The following is a 22,572-nucleotide window of genomic DNA, read 5'->3' as shown; positions in this document are numbered from 1 at the left end:
TCCTAGGGGCCTTCGCGGGTTGTGGCGTGTCTGCGCCTGATGCTTCAGCCATGCATTTAGTAACATACGTCCTTGACGAGGAGGTGATCTTTTAATCGTGGTGCGGCACTCTGTTTCCATTTCGCCCTTTCGATCAGAGGGCTGGCAGGCGAGCCTGCGTATCCTTAGGCTGACGCTTCTTGGACGTTCACCTAAATCTAAGTAGACGGGTGTTTTCGCCTTCCGTCCCTATTGGAATGCGGCCGCCGTGGCCGCGATTCGATACCGCGACCTCATGCTTAGCAGCCCAACACCACAGCCACTAAGCAACCACGGCGGGTAGACTTTTGAAGTGTGAGATGCTCAGCCTCCATACGCTTTGTCCATGTCTGTTGCACACCTCATTTCTTCTGTCGATGAAAATATTCTTTAAGAACCGCAGACGCTCCGGAGGTGTCAAGTAGAATGCCATATTGAAAAGCCCGCATGACGACGATATTGTTTGCTTCTGTGATTGGCTGGCGGAGTAACACAACCCCGCGCGGTCCGTGTACCTTGGTTGCGAATTGCTCTTTTTTTTAAGTTGTATGCTACTATAGAAATCTACTACAGGGAGAGGCCTTCGTCCTACATAAAATTGACAGATGATGCTGACAGAAATCTTCATTTTGCTCTTTAGTTTGTTTACTTGTTTTTGACAGTGTTCTTCCTGCGCTTCTTTCCCGCGAAAGTCCATTCGATATGGGTCCTTGTTTGCCAAGAAGAGGTGTATCTCACTGGCGTACTACCTGTGAGATACACCTTATTGAAATTGTCTTCTGCGGGTTTACAGGTCTTAATGACGAATGGCGGGCGTTATTCACATTTGCACAAGTAAAGGTACCCCTCCTCAATTGCATAGAGAAGTTACCTTGGCTGCCTCGCCCCCCCCCCCCCCTGAAAAATAATTCTGGGTACGTGCCTGGTCCTTTCTTTCCGTGTCCATAGTGACCACAGGAATTATGTTTTCTAAAAACATAGTACGTCCCATATATAGAGTACTTTTTCATTTGTATACCGTAGACCAAATATTGAACGGAGTAGCTTTCCATTGAAGGCCTCAACAATGAAGGCTTACTTTCTTCTTCTGGGGTAAATCATTATTGAAGTCCAGTTACGAAAAAGAAATATTCCTAGCATATAAATCTCTCTTATAGAAACATCCATAGACCGACACTGAATCGATATGGGAGAAATCTTTGCAACTGCAGCCGTTTTCTGTAATGATTCTGCATTACAGTGTTTGAAACAAAGAAGCCTTAAATACAAGGACAAAATTTTCTACGACAAACGCTAGAGGCAAATTCTGCCTGCCAGCATCTGCTCATTTGTCACCAATATGGCTTCTATCTTTCCACCAACAGCGCAAGACCAAACTTCTGGCACCTTCGCTTTGAATTTGTGCTTCAGCGTCTTTTCATTGGCTTGTCTGTAGCGTCTCCATGATATGTCTGTTGCCTTTTCACCTCGCTCGAGGGTCAGTCGGAAGTACTTGCCATAACTTTTAACGTAAGCGTTGACTGACACTACATGCCAGAAAGAAAAAAGAAATTTGGGCCTAATAAGAAACCATCAATACTTCCAAGCAAACCTTTATTTGGTAAAGAACCTGACCACCATTATTTAGCAACCGTGGCATCCGTGTTTATATCAGCAGCGGCTTATCCAGTGTGTGCCTTCGGCGCCTAGTCGTCGTCGTCTTCCTCGTCATTCTCGTCATCCTCGCAGAGGTCGCTGTCGTGAAGAGGCACCACGACACCACATACGTCGTGAAACTGCTCGAGACAGTACGCAGGTACAAGGTCCTCCACTTCTTTGGACACCCATAGGGTACATTCTACAGAGCAAGAGAAAAAAAAAAAGATCAAGGTTCTGAGAGCTCAGAGATCCATTCAGTGCTACAAAAGCACGCTGCTCGCACTTTGAATAGAAAAGTTGACCCGAATTTTATGAGTGCAAATATTGTCAACCGCACAAAACATGCCGGCTACACTTCACCGACTCATTAGCACCTCCGAGGTATCATGTTGATTTACAAGCACAATAATTAGTGTTAACACGAAGTATGAGAAAAACAGACGGTGTAGACTTGTGTGATAGTTCTCAGATGGGCTTTAGTACTCATTCTCATCGCTTCAATGGATTTACTCCTCTTGGCAAGAGGGAAGAAAGATGGCACGTTTAGGTGTTGTCTTCTTTCCGTTCTCTAATAAAAAAAAGTGCATGTAAATTTTTTTAGAAAGGGGGGTAGAATTGTTATGAGGGGATTTCGTGTAACATTGTAACATAATAGAATTGTGCATTTAGCATCCACTCTAGAATGGCCCACCACCTTTATTTAGTACACTGTGTGTGAGAACGATGTAGCCGATGTCACGTAATCGTAACATAAAAATTCATCAGTGAGCATGACTTGTTATGTGATATCTTTGATGAGATGGCCCTCGTGAAATCAAAACTTCATCTGTTCATTCAGAAAAAATAGCAGTTGGAAACGACCCTCTTTTACGTTATCTGCTTCTTAGATCGCTTACTCAATGAGCGCGTATGTATTAGTCCATCAAAGTGGCTAAGAAGTATGGAAGACTCTTAACAACGAATATATTGACCACTGGCTAAGTGTGCCTCACTCGCTGTTGTTTGTGACAGTTGACATGCGCGGCTTGTGGGTCGTCATTCTCGTAAATATCTGTTCTACATTAAATTACAGGAAGTAATTACCTCGCTCAGGATTGTGGCTCTAGTATCCGTGCAAGATGCTCTATAAACATCGCCTTCAATACTGGGAAAACAGCGCACGGAAGCAGGGAACATTGAGGCTATATTTTTTTTCTCGAATTTAAACATTCAAAGGTCGTTTTTTTTCATGAGATATTGCTGGTAACAAATGCTTTATAAAATGGCGCATTGCAGCAGCAAGTAGGATGTTGTATTCATAACTGAACAATTTGCACGTTGGGCAAATTGCTCGAGACAGTAATTAATTAAGCTCCTCCGGTTCTATATGCAAAAAATGTATCATTATAAGGAGCGCCACAGATGGGGACGCCGGATAAATCTTAGACACCTGGGTTTTATTAGCATGCACCTGAATCTAAGTAAACAGGCGTTTTTGGATTTCGCCCCCATCGAAATGCAGCCGTGACCAAAGCCGCAATTTAGGGCTCAACCACGCAGCGCCATGGCTACTGTACAACCGACGGACATAGAGAAAAACGCGAAAGCTGAGGCGTCTAAAAGCTTGATGCCATCCCAGTTCTTGGAACAGGGGTTCTTACTATCTGTAAATAATTTAGTGACTCCATATAGGGTACGCCAAATCTGATTACCTACATCCCATATTTTAGGGAGCTTCATATCAGAAAAATCTGCACAAATATGTATGGTGCATTTGTGTTGCTACCTGTAAGCGAGCCTCGTGCTTTGTTGGAAATGTCTAAATCGTGTCCCTTCAAGACAGAGTATCGACGAATTGATCACTTCTGCTCACTTTCCACTCAAAGCTTGAACAAGTTTTGCCAGTCGATGCAAGGGCAGCGGTCAGGAGTCGCTCGCCATCAAAACAGCAAATAGAGCTCTCAACAAATTGCGAAAAAGTAAGGTTTCCTCTTTCGCACTACTTGAGATGCCCACACACATTGTCAATGGTGTATAAATGGCTGCATACGAAAGGATATTCTGTCCCTCTACCTTTCCCTTTATTTCCATGATTACTAAGTTATGGTTATAGAAGGATGGGCCCCGCTGTCACGAAGAATGCTGAAACATTTTTCTGCGTCGTGCCACACGACCTTGCCTGCGAGCATAAGCACTTTTTTTTTGGAAGCGCGCTGCTTTCTAATTCTTCTTTTTTAAGCTACAATGTTTAGTGGCACAGGACTACTAGTATTGCGAATAATTGCCAATCATTGATTTGAAAAGAGGACTACGAAAAACCTGTGTTATGATATATGCATACAGCATCTTCCTTTCTTTTTTTAGCCCATCCCAGCTTCTTCGCTTAGTAGGTAAAGTAGTACTGTCAGAACTGACGACTTCCGGCTTGCTTGCTTGCGGGGAGAACTGTACGATTTTTGTAAAATTTTTGGTAACATATTTCGTCCGCTTCGAGGCTTCGACATGCACTTGCTTTAGGTAGGAAAGCTGTCATGAAATGCTTGTTTCTGATATAAATAAATATTACAGTGCTTGCAAAATCCCAGTAGTGGCAATGTAATAAGTACAGATGGCGCTGTATTGAACTTTCATTATTTCGCGAAATTGTAGGGACCGTCCACCCGCAGATATTACACACAAAAATGCACTTTCGCGTCAATTTTTTTTAACCGTGGCTGAATTTACTTTTTCATTCATATTTGTTATCACATAGGGGGTGCACTAGCCCAGATATACTGTTAAGCTTACAAATTCTTTCACGTTTAAAGCGCAAAGATGGCCGATTTGGTAAGTCCCATGTGTACCTACTTGCTACTATATTTATGGTATGGTGTAGTGGAGGAGGGCTCATTGCTTGTTTTACCGGAAATCACAAACATCCGGCACTTAACTTTAGTTGCGTGAATGCCATTTGAGTAACTGTTCAACACCTTCTGTTTAATTTATTGCTCACTCTTAATGGTGTGTGCGCCACAGAAGCTTAGCTTAAACCGCAAGAAATAATCCCATTCAGCGATGGATTGAGTGCACTTTCACTTAATTCTTACGGTCTCCGAAGTGGGGAACTTCCGTGATGGCGCAGTCTTTGTAGTCGCTCCAGGTTACATACCCCACTTCCACAGTATTGGAATCTGCAAAAGGATTGCGTTATGAGAAACTGAAACCACAAGGAAACTTCTAAAAGCTAGAAAGTTTACAGTGCACGTACTTCTTTACAGAATTAGAAGGTAGTAAGCAGTTATCTAATATTTAAAATGTCCCGGACAACAGCCAACGATTTGACAAAGGAACTCGTTTTCGCAAGGGCAGCAACTCATTTACTTGGCAGTGTTGATATAACTAGCACTATCTTACTCCCGATGGGTAGGAGAATAACAGCGCGCTTTTGAGTTTATTTTTGACAGCGAGGGAAATGATCGGAAAGAGAGCGGGGATGAAAGTTTTGGGGGTTTGTGCAAGAAGTAGGTGTGAGATAAATGCGTAACATTATTCTCGTGTTGGCAGGCCATGCCCATACAGATTGATTTTGTTTTCGCCAAAAATTTGGAATTAAGAAGAGAGAGACTTTTGACAACTGGAAAACAAGCATTAAATAACAAACACGTACCATGATCGTTGCCTGCGTAGGTAAATTCGCAATGTAGAGGCAAAGGTTTTAACGAAGAGAGAGAGAGAGAGAAACAACTTTATTCGGTCCACTATAGACGTAAGCAAGCTCCACGTCACCTGGCTAGGCCTACTCGGGGACCATCAGGTGAAACCTGACGGCCCTCTCGCGAGCCCTCTGGACTGCCAGGATTTGAGAGGTGTGATCCTGGGCTTTAATTAACTTCATCATTTCCTCTTGAGTGAAAGGGGGACCGGATTGGAACACAGGACCTCTAGCATGGACGCCCGATACCGAATTTAAACCACTACGCAACAAACGCATGCACCGACAAGCGACATATAGGGCCCTTCTAAATTTATGGCAGGGAAGCCAGTGCCTTGAGACGCTTGGCGCGTTTTCATTTGGCCACCTAGGCAAGCTGACCCCTTGCAATTAGTAACGATTCTGCGTGTTCCCAGCGTCTTCTGCACTTAGAAAAGTGTAGCTTGCCCTGAAATTTAGGACAATGAACGAATACAAAGAGTAATATTTAAACGAATCCACATCTGAATCCACAAGCACGAAGATCAAGCAAATCTACGTACTTCCCATCATATCCCACAAAGGCATAACGATTGCGGCGCCAGAGTTTCCTTTAGTAATTCTTATAGGAAACTCTATGGGTTGAGCTATGACGTTGAAAAAATTACCGACGATTACGTTACTTCCTAATGCGAAATTTGAGCGCAGCAAATAAGCTGTTTCCCCTTTTCGATAGATTGAGACAAAGAAATCGAGCAACACATGTATGCGCTATCACAGAATTTTTTTTTTATTTTTCACACGTATTCCTTTAACAAAGACTCCACTAACAGTTCTTGACAGTCATGAAGGAAGCTTTGTGGTCGGAGAAATAGATTGATATATGTTCGACTTGGTACACCAATGCTTGATTCTCAAAGACGAGATCTATACAAGTGCCTCGCGAGGTTGTCACAGCCGTGGGACGCGTTACGAGCGAGAGGAACGGGATGTTCTCCCGCATAAGTGTTAGGAAATTGCTGTTTGTCTTTATGTCAACATTAAAGTCCCCCACTACTAACATCGGTGTGGATCGATGGACGGTTAATGCGAGTTGCAGGAAGTGCACGACGTCTTTCGTGAGTGCGGTAGGGGCGAAGTAGGCAGCTACTACCAGCAAGATAATTTCGCAGTGGCGAACGGCAGCGGCAATTTCGGCTCGGGCGGTGCACATATACAGATCCGCCGCCACCGATCTGGCTCTCTGATTGCCACCGCACAGGGCGAACGGCAGCGGCAATTTCGGCTCGGGCGGTGCACATATACAGATCCGCCGCCACCGATCTGGCTCTCTGATTGCCACCGCACAGGGGTTGCATTGGAGGAGGAGCGAAGAAAGGAATTAAGTTCGAGCCGGCGCTTTGACAACCGGAGACTCGCAGGAAGAGGGGGGAGGGGGGCGGCGTGTACACCCAGCGGCAAACGATGGGGGCAGAAGCGCGCGCAGCAAGCGGACAACACGATAAAGGGGGGAGGGAAGAGATAGCAGCGACTGACTGATGCCGCTGACGCCGATAGTGAGTCAACCCCAGCTGCGGAGTTGGTTTCAGGGACAACGCCGCCGATGCCGACACAAACAATATGATACCCTCGCTTCCGCAGCGCTAAGAACCAGGTCTAGCCGTGGGAAGGTGGTCACGTATTCGTCGACGTGCCGGGGCCTACGTGAAATAACCGGCGCGTCGGCAACTGAAGAGCACCCTATCCGCCACACAAGAACAGGGGGGGGGGGGGGGGACCCTTTCCTCCTCTTTCTGCATGGCGGCGACGGTGTTCTATGCAGTCACGTTATCTTGACTCTCTAGCGGCGTCAGCGGCATCCAGCGGTATCAGTCGGTCGCTGCTAGCGCTGGGGGGATGAAAGGGGCGCGGAGCTGGTTACGAGGCCGACGACAACGCCGACGACGACGCGAAACCCAGGAACGGACGCCAAAGAGCTGCGCTCTAAAATATCACATGGAGACTAGCAGAATGCTAGGCCACAATAGCTGCAGTAGTATCGCAATACATCTTGTAGGCTGGGTGTTGTCTCTCCATTTCAAATACAGCGCCGTTAGAATTAATTCTCACCAAACTACACGACACTGGAGTCGACGTGGATAATTTTTGTGTTGCAAGCGGCACAAACGAAGACGACGATATTCAGTTGAGGTAGGACAACCACAAGCTGCACCTGCAAGGTCTCATGACATAAGAAGTCCGACGTTTACACGTCCGGCTACGGCGGTCTAGAGCATACCGACAGCGTTGCGCATATACATTAGCGGACATATCAAGTACGGGAGCTACAACGTAGAATGAAACCTTCAATAGAAAGTACCGACTGAAGATGTATTCGAGGTATAATTTTTACACCTGCATTTTTACACAGGATTAATCAAAACATTTTGCTGTAAAATACGGAGAATTTCTTTCGGCGATCTCAGTTCATGTCTTTATGTTATGGTACGAAAGAAAACATTTCCAGAAGTGTTCACGGCTATTTTTCGGTGAGCACCGGACGACAAATGCAGGCGCGCCTCGTTACGACACAGTCGAGCAGGCGTTGAGTTTGACAAGTACGATTATGAAATGAGAAAATATAAATTTACATACCTTTGCCAACTGTGAAGTTTGTGGCATCTGGCGTTGCCCCAGCGGTGTGATGAAAACCAACATGCTTCCTGAAAGGCAACATTCGGCATTGAGCACCCATCTTGTGCCACGCCTAATACAGTTCATATCCTTTCAATAAAGTTCAGACGCATCAGCATGCCCGTGAACTCCACATGTCATCGCTACAAATGCTAAAAAACAAAGAGACAGAGATTCAAATGAGAGAAAGGCAGGAAGGTTAACCAGAGTTAAAGCATCCGGTTTGCTACCCTGCACTAGAGGAAGGGAAAGGGGAAGTGAAGACTGAAAGAAGAGCGGGGACAAAAAGGAAGGCGTGAAAAATAAAGGGGGGATAATTATAACCAAATGCTAGAAAGTACGATTATAAAGTGAGAAAATTAGATTTATGTACGTTTGCCAAAGTAGTGGTACTCCAAATGCTAAGAAAGTACCCGAACTTTGTGCCGAGCGTATTATGAGAAACAATACTTTGGCTGCTGCAGGTACCTGGGTACATCTTTCGCGCGATGCACCTCGAGACGGAGGATCTAAAAATGGGTCAAGCATGGGCGCCACAACCGCCGTCTGCTGACTTTCCTTATCAGATTTCCCTTCAGTGCGCCTGAGCGTATTGGATAGATAGCTCGATAACACCTGGATAGCTGTCACAACTTTTAACGGAAACTGTTTTTCCCTTTCCCTTTCCCAACATTGGAATTGCTGCTGCTGGTTCAGGTACACCGGACATATAGAATACTTCCCAAGGTAAAGTAGGCGCCTATATAATGAACTCATCGCTATCTCTGTAGCAGATAGAGCTCTTAAAGGCGCCCTCAACCACTTCTTATCGAAGTCGAGAAATACATTTGAATGTAAATTAGGCTATTTCAGAAATACCTTGGCGCATAACTCGGCAACAGAAGCGGGGTTATTGGAGATGACTTCGCGGTGCTTCCGCACCTTCTTCAACGCTTTGCGCAGCGAAGGCTACGGCGGAACGTGGTGTGCTGACAATTATCCACCTACTGAACGTCACCGTGGCGCGCAGTACCGGTTTGATTTTGAATGTTCACGCAGACGCGACTATTTCCGATGTTGGCGCCTACGACGCGCCGAACGCGGTTGTCCTCGGCGAGCTACAATGCACTCAGTCTGTGGGCTGGTCGCGACAACCCAAGGCGGTCACAGTATCTAGGCTACGTAGCAGACCACGGTTGCACGCAACTGCAGCGTTTGCTTTGTGCATGACAGGCCTAGGGCGTGCGCTCGCGCTCATATGCTCCTTCCTCGCAGCTGTGCTACGTGGTGCGGAGCGGCTTTGTCGTGCTTAAACTTGACCGACCGAACAGCAGCAATTTCGAACTTGCCAATTTTGAATATCATTGCGAAGCGAGCTCTGCCAAAGCGTCTCACCTGGAGCAGACAGCACTGAGCGCGCGCTGACCAGCGTGCGTGTATACTGACCTTAACATTGGCGTGGTTGGAAGCTAGTTGATTGTTCAAAACTACTCAATAAGAGAGACCCGAAGGCTAGAACAAAACTAGTCAAAATTAGGGAGACACGAAGGCTGCAACACCAATAAGCAGGGTGTCCAAAGTGTAATTCCTGCGCGGTAGGCCGCAGGCGAACATGAGCAGACGACAATCGGCTTTTTCCGGGAGGACGTAAGTATTACCGAAATTCAAAAGCAGATTTTCACTTGCGTCAGCCTGTTTAGTAAACTGTGTCAATAAAGATACAAAGCAACAGTAGGAAGAAGCGTTGCGACATAAACACCCTTCTTGACTGATGTCAGCTATTGGCCAATAGCAGCCGCATGTGGGTAACCGCTATATTACGAAATAAAGCATCCAGAAAAGAGTAAGGAACAGACTTCTGTTGAAAAGAGAGCATTTGAGAGAAAGGTGACTTCGCGCTCCATTTGTGAGATCCACAGGCCGCGTGCTAATGCAAAACTTGTCTCATGTTTACAGCCGCGCATGCTATCCGCTGACGGTGTTTTTTCACCGAACCCAAGCGATGGTTCGGAGTTCATTAAAGTAATGTGATAGCACCGACAATTATTGTAGACCACCTTCGTTCTTGTGACGCCGCTGCGCTAGCGTCTGGAAATCTCTGTAGACTTTATTTGGTGTTTGCATTGCGGTAAAGCTTGCCAACGCTCTAGTAAATTAACTGAAATGGCGCTTAAACTCGCAGTTGTGACTTGCCCCATGAAAAAACAAACTTAACATCACATAACGTTGCATTTGCCTTGGCTGAAAATAAACTAATTATACGCTTCGGAATTATTTGTATTGCACTTACTGATTTACCAATTCCTACGGTTCAGATGCACTGTAAAACATGGGTTAGGTCTACAATATTATATTGATCTTGTACCGCAAATTGGTGCTTTGAAACTGCGCTTATGTCAATGCTTTGTACCTGCAGACAGTGCCGTATAGTTAGGCTCTAGCTCGTGCGCGCCCTTCTACTTGATCTTCTCTCAGAATGAGTATTTCATTAATTATTAAAGGCAACCTGCAGTGACATTTAACTTGCGTGTAATACGTCGAACTCAATGAACATCGCGAGCGCGCGACGGGATTGACACAGCGCACGCAGCAATCAGCAAAGTATAGGTGGTGGTGGTGTAGCAAGAGGCGAGTTTAGCCCGGCGATCAAAGCTGGCAATCGCTCCGCCCGAGCGTCTCCTATTACGTCACTGTGGTGTTTCACCACAACAGTATCGCTTAAGAATCCGATAAGGAGACGTGAAATTTCTTTGCGGTCTATAACTGGCCCTTCGGGGAACACAAGGTGTTGCAGGCACGTATGTGGAAGGTCCTTTTGTTGCAGATTTTTTTTAGGAGAGCGTCCCTTTCGGCTCAGAATTTCGGCACGATGACAGAAAGTGTTCAACATCTCCTGTCTCGTGGCATGTCACACAGTTCGGAGAATTCATACGCCCCGTCTTACATAAGCATGCTCGTGTACTAGCAGATCATGTCCTTATTCGATGTAGGAGTGAGGCTTCCTCTCGACGAAATCTCTTAGCTACGCCTGGCACATGTGGTGCAACCCAAAGAGACCGAAAGTGATTTCGAATGTCGTATTTCTTAACTTGATTGCCCTTGGGGCCCTTGACTTCGGGAGGATGATGGAGCGCTCCTTATGCAAGAGCATCAGCTTTGATTTGCGGGAGAGGTTAATGGACGGTAGGCCACGGTAGAGGTGTTGCAACGCAAGTGCGTAGGGCAGACCACATTTTCTGGAGGCAGTGTCTGTAGTTTGTGCAGAGCGGCAGCTATTGCCACGCCTTCAACGGCTGTCGACGAAGCTATACAGCTCCAGGCGGCTACACCACGCGTACCTCAGTGAGGGAATATAGAATACAGCCGCGCATTGGGATCTTCGCTACATTTGACAGAGCCATCTGCGTATATTTGAAGGTGATTCGAGTAAGTCGTATACAGCATAGTGTACTAGCTCTGTGACCAGCAGACATACGGGACATGTTCGCTGATACACGGTAACGGAATACCAACTAGGGAAGCAGACGCCCCGGGCACTGGTTCACTACAATCTGCATAGTGTGTCACTTCTTGCCACTGGTAATGGCGGCGTTTTTTTGCAGTTTCGGTATGAAAAACATCGAGTTTTGCGAGCGTTTTGGGAAGTGCCCACTCATATTTCAAGCGTAAAAGGTTTCACGGAGGCTACTCTATATCTATATTATTTCAAACTGGCTTTTTACGCGGTCATTGTAGTTGGCCAATAAATACATCCGAAATTACCTTCAGCTTGACCCCCAGGTCAATTCCAAGTCGCAGCTTTAAATACACAAAAACACAGAAATTGTCTCATTTTACGACTGTTAATCTGAGTTTAATAAGGTTTCTTCCATTTCATAGAACTAGGCTAAATCTAGAGAGAGGAGAAAGCCGATGTTATAATGGGTCTCAAACGTTTTTTTTTTTTAAATTTTCAATATTTTAGAGTAAACTTTACATATCGAGAACTCAGTGCCAAGAAAAGATACCGCAATAAAGTGGCCGCGTAATTGAGATGTCATAACTAATTTTGTGTTGTAGTGTTGTAATCGTGATGCCAGAGATGTCTTTCGCAATATTCAAGAATCCTTGTGAAATGTTCATTGGCCTAACTTCTAACCTCCTTTCAGTCGGTATATTTGATATTTCACTTTAAAATGCCGTACATATAAAATGTAAGGCATGGAGGGTGAGCAAAACGATGCGCTTAGATAGAAGCCTCTCAGAGAAAGTTTTCTTATAACATCGCTTTTTCAAGCAAATTTATATGAACTTTAAGTATTCTTCCTCCACTGGCATTTATTTTACTGCCTTTCGTTGGGACGGAGAAAAAATGTGTAGGGAGGCCACTCAAATTTGTATCACAGGAAATTTGCACCCTATAATGTACGTGATATAATTTTACTGCGCCGCACACCACTGCGTTTTTCTGTATGAGCGTAAAGTTCTTGCTTCATTTATTAAGATGCCGGAATAAAGTTCCAGCAAAAAGAAGCAAACACAAACATTTATTTGACCCAATAAATTGACATAGATATTTCATCATATTTACATAGGGGGCCCCTAAGAGTGCTCTGGCGCTAAAAGTATAAGCTTGTGTAAATGAACAGTTTGGCAAAAATAGAAAACGTGGGAAAATAATTTCGATTTCTACCTCGTTTTCCCGTGTTACCGTTTCATTCCAATGTAACATTGCGTAACATTGTCCGTGAGTGCGAGAAAATAACTAGTGCTGCTAGAGATGAGGGATGTAAATCATACGTAGCTCACCATATGCAAGCAACTATAGATGACACGTTAGGTATTAAGAAGCGGATCTTTGTTTTAATCACTGTTAGATAAGTGTGAACTATTCATTACCTATTACCGGGTACTTCGCGGTAGTAATCTTTCCATTCTGCCGCATAAGCCGGAATCTTTCAACGAAAATAAAGCGCGGCTGGTGTTGGGAATGTGACCTGAGCCGCCATTGCCATGGCCATGGCCATGGTCATAGAGGCAGGCATAGAAGGCGTGACTGAACCGTGCTACACGCAACACTCGTTCCAGTTAGCGCTTGGAAAAAAATGGCGCGCATGCTTCGCCATGTATTCGCAATTTGGACCACGTTTTCAGAACATCTCCGAAGCGAGAGGCTATAGTGCTGCTTAAAAGCGGGCCGAGTCATTGCCGTTGTCGGCATCGTGTCGTCGTCGTCGCCATCGTGCCCCTGGCGTCGTCGTGCAGGAATTGTCACGCACAAGCTCGCGTTACACACATAATTGCTCGCCCTTCGCGCATATGTGCCACCTCGTAATATTTCGCGCAACCCTGAAAGAGGTTAGACAACCAGCTTTCCACAAAATGCTTCGTGTGAGATTTATTGCCTCCTCAAAAAAGGCGCGGGATGTGCGGTTTTAGTTTAATGTAACACTTTTGATTACTTGCTGAAGATGGCGAAACTGAGTCTACAACGTTCGGTTTATTGTTCTCTTTTTCACTTTATACCTGCTACTTTTTGGAATATACAGGACGCAGAGAATTTTGTACGGACACTGAAAAACCCTCAAATGACCAGGGTATTTTTATAAGGCTACTGTATTGTTAAAACGTAGCATGAAATCTTACGCATCTCTACAGCAAGGATGAAGCTAACGATTTTTTCACAGGCAATGTTCTGCCGAGCTATGGCACCTTTGTAGCGCTGAAGAGCGCAAGCGCGTTTTTTATTTCATTTTTCCGAAACGAATGTTACCCAATTCTTACCTCTTTCCAGGACCCTCATTTATTGACCACACATAGGTTACTGTCTTCGCCTCTGGGTCAAAGTCCTTGCGCGTAGTAGTCAGGCACTCAAAGATGGTATCATTGTCAGCGTCGGAAATGGCGACAGCGTAAGGGAACGCAGCGAAGACCTAAGAATAAAGAAACGAGAGTTCAGGTATCGTAATATAATAATATATGGGGTTTTACGTGCCAAAACGACTTTCTGATTATGAGGCACGGCGTAGTGGAGGACTCCGGAAATTTCGACCACCTGGGGTTCTTTAACGTACTTCAGGTATCGTGCCTGCTGATAAATATCGGTGGTAGGCTTTGAGTTTAGGAAATGACGCGTCTCTCAGAAGATCTAGGGATGTCACACAGCAGACTCTACGCTCAAGTTAAGTCAACTCAAGTTTATTGCAACAGTCATGTTGGAGTTACGTGGTAATAGTATTACAGCAGGAGGTCCCAGAGTTTTCAACAAAAAAATTGCCAGGAGGACCTCCTATGATTGCATAGATACGGTTATTATCTAAAATCACCAAAGAATTACGGGCATGCCAACGATAGAAATAATAATTTGGTAAGTTGGTCATTTATAACAGGAAATTGGACACATAAGTTACTGGTAATGCTAATTATTTAAAAAACATGAAAAATCATCGAAAGCGTGTGAGCAAGCAGTATAACAACGAATAATCATCCCGACATGAGAGCCCGCAAGCTCGTTTCATTATGAATAATATGAATTAGTTATAGAAAAGCAAAATGTAAAAAGCAAAATGAGATAAACATTGATAGTTACTTAAGAAATTGAAATGAGTCTGTTGATTCCTGAATTAAATATTTCTTAATGCATGCGGACAATTTATGGGCGCTGTGTGATGAGTTTATTAAGAAAGGTAATGAATTCCATATTGCTATGCCAATGAAGAAGGATGTGAACTTGCCGTAATTCCTTCTTATGGCAACTAAAAGATAATTGCTACTATTATTGTTGGTAATGTGTTCAGCGTCAATACATTCGACGAAGATGTCGTGTGCGATGAGCCTATATGCAATTACGGATAGTTTCTGACGGAATAATTGTCGTAACGGGAGAATGTGATGTTTAGAAAACAGTGACCTGCAGGACAAATCAAATGGGCTGAAAGTCATTAGTCTCATAGCTTGGTTCTGAAGTCGCGGCAGACATTCAATATGCGTAGAGTACGTATTGGCCCATGACGATACACAATACGAAAGATGGCTATGGGTATAAGCAAAATACAAAGACGGCACGTTAGCGATCGTAAATATTCATGGTGAAATCTTCGTAGAAACCGTATTTCACATTTGTTGAACCTGTAGATCTGCGTTAACTTTGATGACAAAACGTCTGTGCAATGATGACAGTACTCATAAGATAAAGAGAAAAAAAAACCTAAATAAGGTATCGCCGTCAGGAATTGTCGCGCTTACAGATTCACGCTCATTTCCACCGGCACTCTTCATCTTCATGGAAACAATAGACTCCGTGACCAACCTAGGAATTCATTGCAAGTTCCGCCCACAGTACCAGACTGCGCCAGGTATCGCGGAACCTGCGCTTAAATGCGCAGAGAGGAGCATTTTGCCCTTAATGTTGCAAAAAAAAAAGTACACAAAATATTGCGCTTACGAATACTCTGGGACGTGTTCACGGACGATCACTCTCGGCGACACTATCGCTTTCGCGTGACGTAATGGTCAACCAGCGAATCAGCTTATCTGCTTTTGACCAACCACCCAAGAAGCGGGCAGTTAAAGTGCTATAACAGAAAGTTATAGAGAGAGAGAGATGCAAATGAGAGGAAAGAAAGTTATGATTCTGAAATGAGTCCCCTGCTCTTCCTCTTATTTTGCTGCAAGATTGTATCTTACGATCCGCATTGTCGGGTATGACATTTCGCTTGGTTACTTCCCTAGTTTCTCAAAAATTGCAAATATACTGTCATTTGCACTCTTGTTAATGTCTACAATGCGCGCCCCAGCGGCTAGTAAAGACATATGTCCAATGCTCCGTTTCACGGTACAGCAAATGACGGAACGGCAATGCGACATCATAGCCGCCATGTTCTGGATATAACTTTATGTCGAGACCTGGGCAACACTAGGAAAACGTTTTCCCGGAAAGCGGAGCGGTAACAGTACCAACTGCTATATCTTCCGATCTCTGCCATATAGTGGAACTATCTTGTGAAATTAAAGTATGAAGAGAGCAGCCGATACCGTGAAATGATAACTTTATTAGCATGCACAGGAAACCGTACGCCTTGGTATTCCCCGAGAGGCGTCGATAATGCAAGAAATTCGTCTCCACCGGCCCGCCACAGAAACGGCCAAACTCAATTGGCTGTCATTTTTGTGCAATGGTAAGGGGTCCAGTAGCATGCTTGGCAATGTTTTCCCAATGTGTCACCGCCGGGAGCCCTATTAAGTGTTACTTTTTTAAAGATGTTTGCTATGTGCTTTCATTTTGCCAAGGCAATCGTCTTTTTTTTTCTTTTTTGCGTGCCTTCAACGTTATCCATCAAACGACTGAAGAAAAGAACATTCCGTAACAAGTAGAAATATACAAGATGCCGACTGAGTGGTTTGCTAGAACGCTTTACAACTTTCTCATTGAAAGTTGCCAAAAGGTTAATGTTTGTGAAGGTGGTTAAATAATGGTAAATAATTATGCGATTAAGCTGCATACAAAAAATTATAGTTTTCTTGCTTCATATAATAGAGAACAACCTCCGTCTTGGAGGCTTCGGCAAATTTTGAACCTTCACCAATGTTGGCTGAGACACTCTATATATCTAGACAGTCGTCTCTGAATGTATATTCAGAAACGCGGGCGCATTGTGGTGAAGCCACTAGATCCACGGTGTCCACGGTGTACCGAGACAGAGCAGCGGGGCTGCAGTACAAGCCTCATTCGTAAGGTGTTCCGGAGGTGGCAAAACCGTGTGTCAATAAGCTGCATTGCTGTAATCGAATTAAGGCCGTCAACAATCCTGAAATCGTTTGTGTCGGAATATATTTTACCTTAACGTAGGAAATGGCAGAGTTATATCTCCCGGATGGTAACAGTCACTGCATGTGCCAAGACAAGTGGTCGACCATATAAAACAAGGTACGGCTTGGTTGAGCTCATAAACCAAGGGACAGGCCTGTTTTAGAGCAGTCAGCAAATCATGTGCTCGTGCACGTATCCCACTGCCACCCATGGGCACACATTCTTCCAGTAGAATGTTTTTTTTGCGAAACCGTTCGTCAGCACCTGCTAAAAAGAGGCTCCGACAAAAATAAAAAAAAACATTGGAAGACGCTTAAGCTTCACCTTTAAGACTGTAACGCGACAGCATTCAAAGATTCTTGACTGCTTTTACGCTTCCCGGCATCTGGAGCCTATGTAACCGTAATGTTTACTGAGAAACGCTTCCGGCGAACGCTATGCACGAAGGCGGGCTTTCTGGTAGAAACGCGGCCTTTTGCCAGGGCGGTGATGTGGCGGAGGCGAGCGCCATCTGGAAGCGTTTCAAGGAAGCGGGCGCGCCGCTACGTGGACTCCGAGATATTCACGCGCCGGCACGCGGAAATGGCGGACGCCGTCGGCGGTCTATGAATTGTTAAAACGCTAGAAAAGGGGCTTGTTTAAGTTTTCGCCTAACAGAATTATGTTTTCTCGTATGTTGAAATTACAGTCCGAGAGCTATTATGTCTGTAGGTTATGTTCAAATCGTAGCTCACTATTTTTCTACGTTTTTTAGCTTGAGAAACACATTTGGTTCAGTAAGTTCATCGCCACATGGAGAGCCTGGTTAGGTTGGGTGGTCCGGAAATCTTTTTGCCGAAGCGACCTCTGACGCCGACAGCGTATTTTCTCCGACACGGGAACCTTGACGCTATCGCGTTAAAACATATATCTCAAAGGCGTCCGACCTACTTTACGTACAATACGACATTGTTCTGTCTGCGGCCTGAAACATTTTCTTAAAGTTTAGTCAGCATAAGATTAGCTTAATAGAGAAAGGAATTCAAGAAAAGGTGACACTGGGCGAAAACTGGCAACAGAAAACACATCACGCCTAGCGGTAATCCCATCCGTTAGTTCACGCGAGCATCAGAAAAAATAATGTGAAATTAACTTACAGACAACGTTTTATTATTATTATTATCCTTTCGCGCTAAAACTAAAACTTTTTGCGCATAAATGAACTTATACTTTGCGACCTATATGTTTTGCCTTACCTAGCAACACGCTAACGGCACGCCAGGCGCGACAGATGGTTGCATCATGCGCCAGACAGGCCACCGAAGCTAGCGAGGCCGGTTGCGTGTGTGAAGTCTGCCTGTTCGGCAACCCGTCTATTGGATGTAGCCTGTGTGTTGGGTTCCCGGCGTATTCTTGCGTTCCTTCTGCACTTCGACGTGGCGCTACTGCACTATTGTACTACGGTAAGGTGAGAAATTTTCTTAAACACTCTGCGACGCATTTCAAGCGATTTTGGCTTTTACGGCTCGGAATACTTGTGACGCAATTGACTAAAAACACCTCATTGGTCCTGCGGAAGTTAATTTGAGTTAATGACTCGTACTGGGAGAATTTTCGATGCTCTGTTATGAGCCCCAACATTATTATAACTTATTTCGGTAGTTTTTAGGCACGCTCGTCACACCCGTCTTTATGATGCTGTTAGCGAGAAGCACCTCGGCCGTGTGACGCAGTTTCGCGTGAGCTGATTCTTACTGGGCCATGTTTTGGAACTTTATCTGAACCACAACGTTATTGTAACTAATTTAGTTACTTTTTGGGCTAGTTTTCATGCACCGTGGCCGCGCGCGGTGTTGTGATGCAGTTAGCGAAAAACAGCTCGGCCGTGTGAGGCAGTTAGTTTCGCGTCTACTCAATCTTACTGTGACAAGTTGGTGACGCATTCTCTGACCCCCAAAATTATTGTAACTAATTTCGTTGCATTTTTGTATAATTTTGAGGCACGCTTGCCGGACCTGGGGTTGTGACGCAGTTAGCAAACGTGCAAGCAGGCCGTGACGACAGTTAATTTGACGTGTACTGAATCTTAGTGAGACAGGTTTGTGATGCTTTCTATGGCCCCGCAAAATATACCATCTTTCGGTACTCACGCTTGTTGTAGACGCGACGAGCGATTGCTAATTGTAATAACACTGGAATTAGTTGCTTGCGCTTGATGAACGCGCAAAAGATAACGCACAGGAGCTCAAAAACCAAGAACTCGAAAATTCTGTCTTCGAAACGGCTGAAACCACTGTTTGCACCGATTTCTCTTGGGTGGGGGTAGAATGCATTCGTCGAGCGTCTAGCATGGTCTAGCTGAGAGCCTGTGTTGTGGCCACCTTTGGTTAGGTAGTCTCCTATTACCATATATTTAAGAGCGAATTGGTTTTGTTTCTATTGTTACCTACTCACCACTTTCCACGTTTCCCCTTTACACGCAGTATTCCTATAAGGTCTGAATACAAAAATGAGACGTATTAGTAATTTACTCCTTTAGCTGATACCATTCGCTGCAGCTCCGTATGGGAACTACTGCTGCTTACCTGGGGCCACCAGCGTTGGATCAACACACAAAAAGCCCGGAGCGAGCATTTATATAGAACGAAATAAACATTTCCTCATTTACAAGGCGTTTTGCGTCTACCTTAGGAAATTGCACGTGGTACAGATTCGATGGAGGCTAGTAAAGATCCTTCGTATTCATTTTAATTAAACGATCTCACACTAATACCACGCGCGATTGACCAGCATAAACAAAAAGAAAGCGCCGAGTAGCGCATCCGGCGCCGCGCGTGGCAGCTAGCATTCAAACCAAACCGAAACCGGAAGGAGTTAATGCCATCCTCTTAGTGCGTTACAGTCAATTCGGCCACTGGGCTCCATAGCAGTGTCCGCTCTTGTTGAATGTCTTTGTCTATGTCAGCTTCGTAGACCGCATGTAACAAAACATGATATAACGTTGGCTGTGGCTAAAATTGAGTCTGACATCTCTCTACAACTTTCTTTAGCGGTGTCCTTGCGGTAGTCGTCTGACGTTTCGCATCGATTTTGCAATGGCTCACGTTTGCATATGTAGGTCACAAGCACGCTCAACCGCTGAATGCATGTTTCCCTTGTGTTGGTGTTCATTTGGTGCGTTCTGTGGGGACGAGTGCCTGCTGCTGTGCAGCCAGCACTGGTCAGCGTGCTTATCATTACTGCAACTACAGCCGCATCTGCTTCTCTAGGGGTGATGATCACTTTGGCACCACGAGAAACCCATTCCATTCGATGCCCTTCTACACGATACTACTTAAAAATTATTTCGGGGGTCTTGTGTGTCAAAGCTACGATCTGATTATGAGGAACGCAGTAGTGACGGACTTCAGATTAATTTTTACCCCCTCGGGATCTTTAACGTGCCCCACGGTACACGGGCGTTTCTGCATTTCGCCCCCATCGAAATGCGGCCGCCACGGCTGGGATTTCATCCCGCGACCTCGTGCTTACCAGCGCCACACCATAGGTACTTAGCAACCACGGGAGTCTCTAAGCAAATGCCTGTTTTAATTTAGGCAGCAAAGGCAACAATAAAACGTATTCTATCTGTACCGAGAATATTTTCGAGATTGTCGCCCACTGCGCGATAATCGCGTACCTCAGGACTCACAGTAAAGTTTTTCCATCTATTCATCAGCACGCCAGCGCGCAGCATTCATTCAGGCTGCATCTAAGCTGCCCACATTTTCGAACAATTGAAACTGTTGCTCTATATTGGAGTCAAATTTGGAACACAATCCGCTTCTGAACGACAGTTTTTTAGCTTCTCTATTCACACCATGCGTACGGATATGCTTTTTGCGAGAAACAGAAACCAACAGAACTCATGTAAACAATAGCGCTATTCATAATTTAACTCTCGCATATAAGCAACTCCAACAAGAAACTGGTATAATCAAATTTTCGCTGATCTTATAAGGCGCCAGTATTGCCAAAGAGAGTAAGCATTCGTATTAATCCCTTCAGAAGAGCTAATCGCACTCTTTTATATACCGTTCCTTCTTACCTTGAAAGCGTCTGCAACGTCGCGCTGCAGGACATTGGGTCCCTTGCCAGCGTCCGATCTGGACAGCAGCACCACGGCCAGAGCAGCCAAAAACACAATCAGCGACTGCTTCATTCTGTTAGCAGACTGTTCCCACAGCGCTTCGCGGCGGGTCCTTTATACCCTTTCCGATTAGTTTGCCGCTGGCCAATGACTTCCTGGTGGCTGACTTCCAGTCGTTACATTTCGCGCTGATGAAGCTGCCGTTTAAAACTGTCACCCTCGGTTCACAATGAATGCAACTTTTCTTTTTTTTTTTTTTCTTGTTCTTGCCAGCCCGTCGTTCCTATGTCCGCTGCGCATGTTTCGCTCGTGGGTCTCCGGGACTGACGCCGCTTATTATTAATTTGGCAACCTTTTGGCGAACAAACTGTACAAAGGTAAATGAGGTCGGCCGCAACTGGGGTCATGTTTCCGAAAAAAAAAAGCACTTTCGTTTTTCTTTGTGGTGTTGCTATGCGTGTCAGATTACCTCGACATTTCTGTAAGGAGAGCAACATCACTCCTGTTTCCGGTCACGCGTTATTTTTTTTTTTTTATGCTTTAATGTCCACGTGTATGCTAGCCCGATGTTTTTCCACTTAAAAAGACCCTCTTGTCGTTGATGGAAATACCTGAGACCTTGATAAGCCCACACCGTGAACTGGAGAAACAGAACCGCAAAATTAAATTATGGGGTTTTAGCCCAAAAGCATTTTCTCATTATTAGGCACGTCATAGTGGAAGACTCCGGAAATTTCGACCACCTGGGGTTCTTTAACGCACACTTAAATCTATGTACACGGGTGTTATCGCATTTCGCCCCCATCTGAGTGCGCCCTCCGTGGCCGGGACTCGATTCCGAGACCTCGTGCTTAGCAGCCTACCACCATAGCCACTATGCAACCACGGCGGGTAAAGAGAACAGAAGCTATAGACAGTGGGTTCATAATGAATTTTTCAGCCATAGACCTACGCGAATAAAACACGCGTGATTGTTCCTGGAATGGAATTATTCTCCTCTGACAGTGGCTTGTGTTCTAAAAAAAGACGACGGATCGCCTTTAGCCAGAAAGTGACAGGACATGCGCGTATTCATTTTGAAATCCCGCAATTTCAAATTCCGCGTTTCAAGCACGTGCCGCGGAGGTTGAAGTGTTTTGGCGGGGTCTGCACGTGGAAGAACACAGGATGACTACGCGTGTTCGGTAAAGCTGCTCGCTAATTACCGATGGTGACCCTGAGGCATCATATACTCTTTCCAGCGACAATTCTCTCAGAATAATATAATCAGTAAGTCGCAGACAAAATGTCAATTTTCAACAGCCACATCGTCATATCAAAGGCGGAAACAAGTATTTGCGTGATAAATTGCCCATATGATTAGCGAGGCTTTGCTAAATAGTTTTTCTTCATAGCTTTAGCCGGCATGCTGCAATTGTAAAATTTAAGTCATGTCATACTGAAAGAATAACATCTCTATTTTTCCAAGGAACAATGTACTCTGCACCATTTCTACAACGGGTACCCAACATTTCCCGCGAAAGGCATTGCTTTTCCAGTAAATATAATTTCACACTATAAAAGAGCAATACCGCAGATACTTAACTGGTACAGCCATGCGTTCCCTTGCAAACTATCGCTCCGTATTCCTCAAAACCGGTGCGGCACACGAAGTATTTAGCTAGAGGTTTTTGTTCTGACAACTTACTGACTGCAGTTCAGCAAATGCAATATGCCTTC

At 44.9% G+C, this 22,572-nt stretch overlaps 1 protein-coding gene across 1 annotated transcript; it reads right to left on the bottom strand.

The window, feature by feature from the left end:
• Positions 1-1,583: 1,583 nt before the first annotated feature.
• LOC126523625 (uncharacterized) lies at positions 1,584-21,715 on the bottom strand. Its single transcript, XM_050172225.2, has 5 exons — positions 20,812-21,715; positions 13,721-13,869; positions 7,940-8,007; positions 4,722-4,805; positions 1,584-1,855 (listed from the first exon to the last, which is right to left on the bottom strand). The coding sequence occupies exons 1-5, from the start codon at positions 20,923-20,925 to the stop codon at positions 1,704-1,706; spliced, it is 567 nt and encodes a 188-aa protein (XP_050028182.1). The 5' UTR covers positions 20,926-21,715; the 3' UTR covers positions 1,584-1,703.
• Between the last annotated feature and the right edge of the window lie 857 nt (positions 21,716-22,572).

This window comes from Dermacentor andersoni, chromosome 6 (genome assembly GCF_023375885.2).
Source record: "Dermacentor andersoni chromosome 6, qqDerAnde1_hic_scaffold, whole genome shotgun sequence".
Classification (NCBI taxonomy): domain Eukaryota; kingdom Metazoa; phylum Arthropoda; class Arachnida; order Ixodida; family Ixodidae; genus Dermacentor; species Dermacentor andersoni.
The sequence above is the reverse complement of the archived record's forward strand: the minus strand, read 5'-3'. Positions and strand labels throughout refer to the sequence as shown.

Bases quoted from the DNA above. Each gene is read 5' to 3' on its own strand.
- LOC126523625 (XM_050172225.2), bottom strand. From the start codon at position 20,925: ATGAAGCAGTCGCTGATTGTGTTTTTGGCTGCTCTGGCCGTGGTGCTG. The intron at 8,008-13,720 runs GTAAGAATTGGG...GTTGCCTTTCAG, and splicing joins AATGAGGGTCCTGGAAAGAG to GAAGCATGTTGGTTTTCATC. The intron at 4,806-7,939 runs GTATGTAAATTT...ATCCTTTTGCAG, and splicing joins AAACTTCACAGTTGGCAAAG to ATTCCAATACTGTGGAAGTG.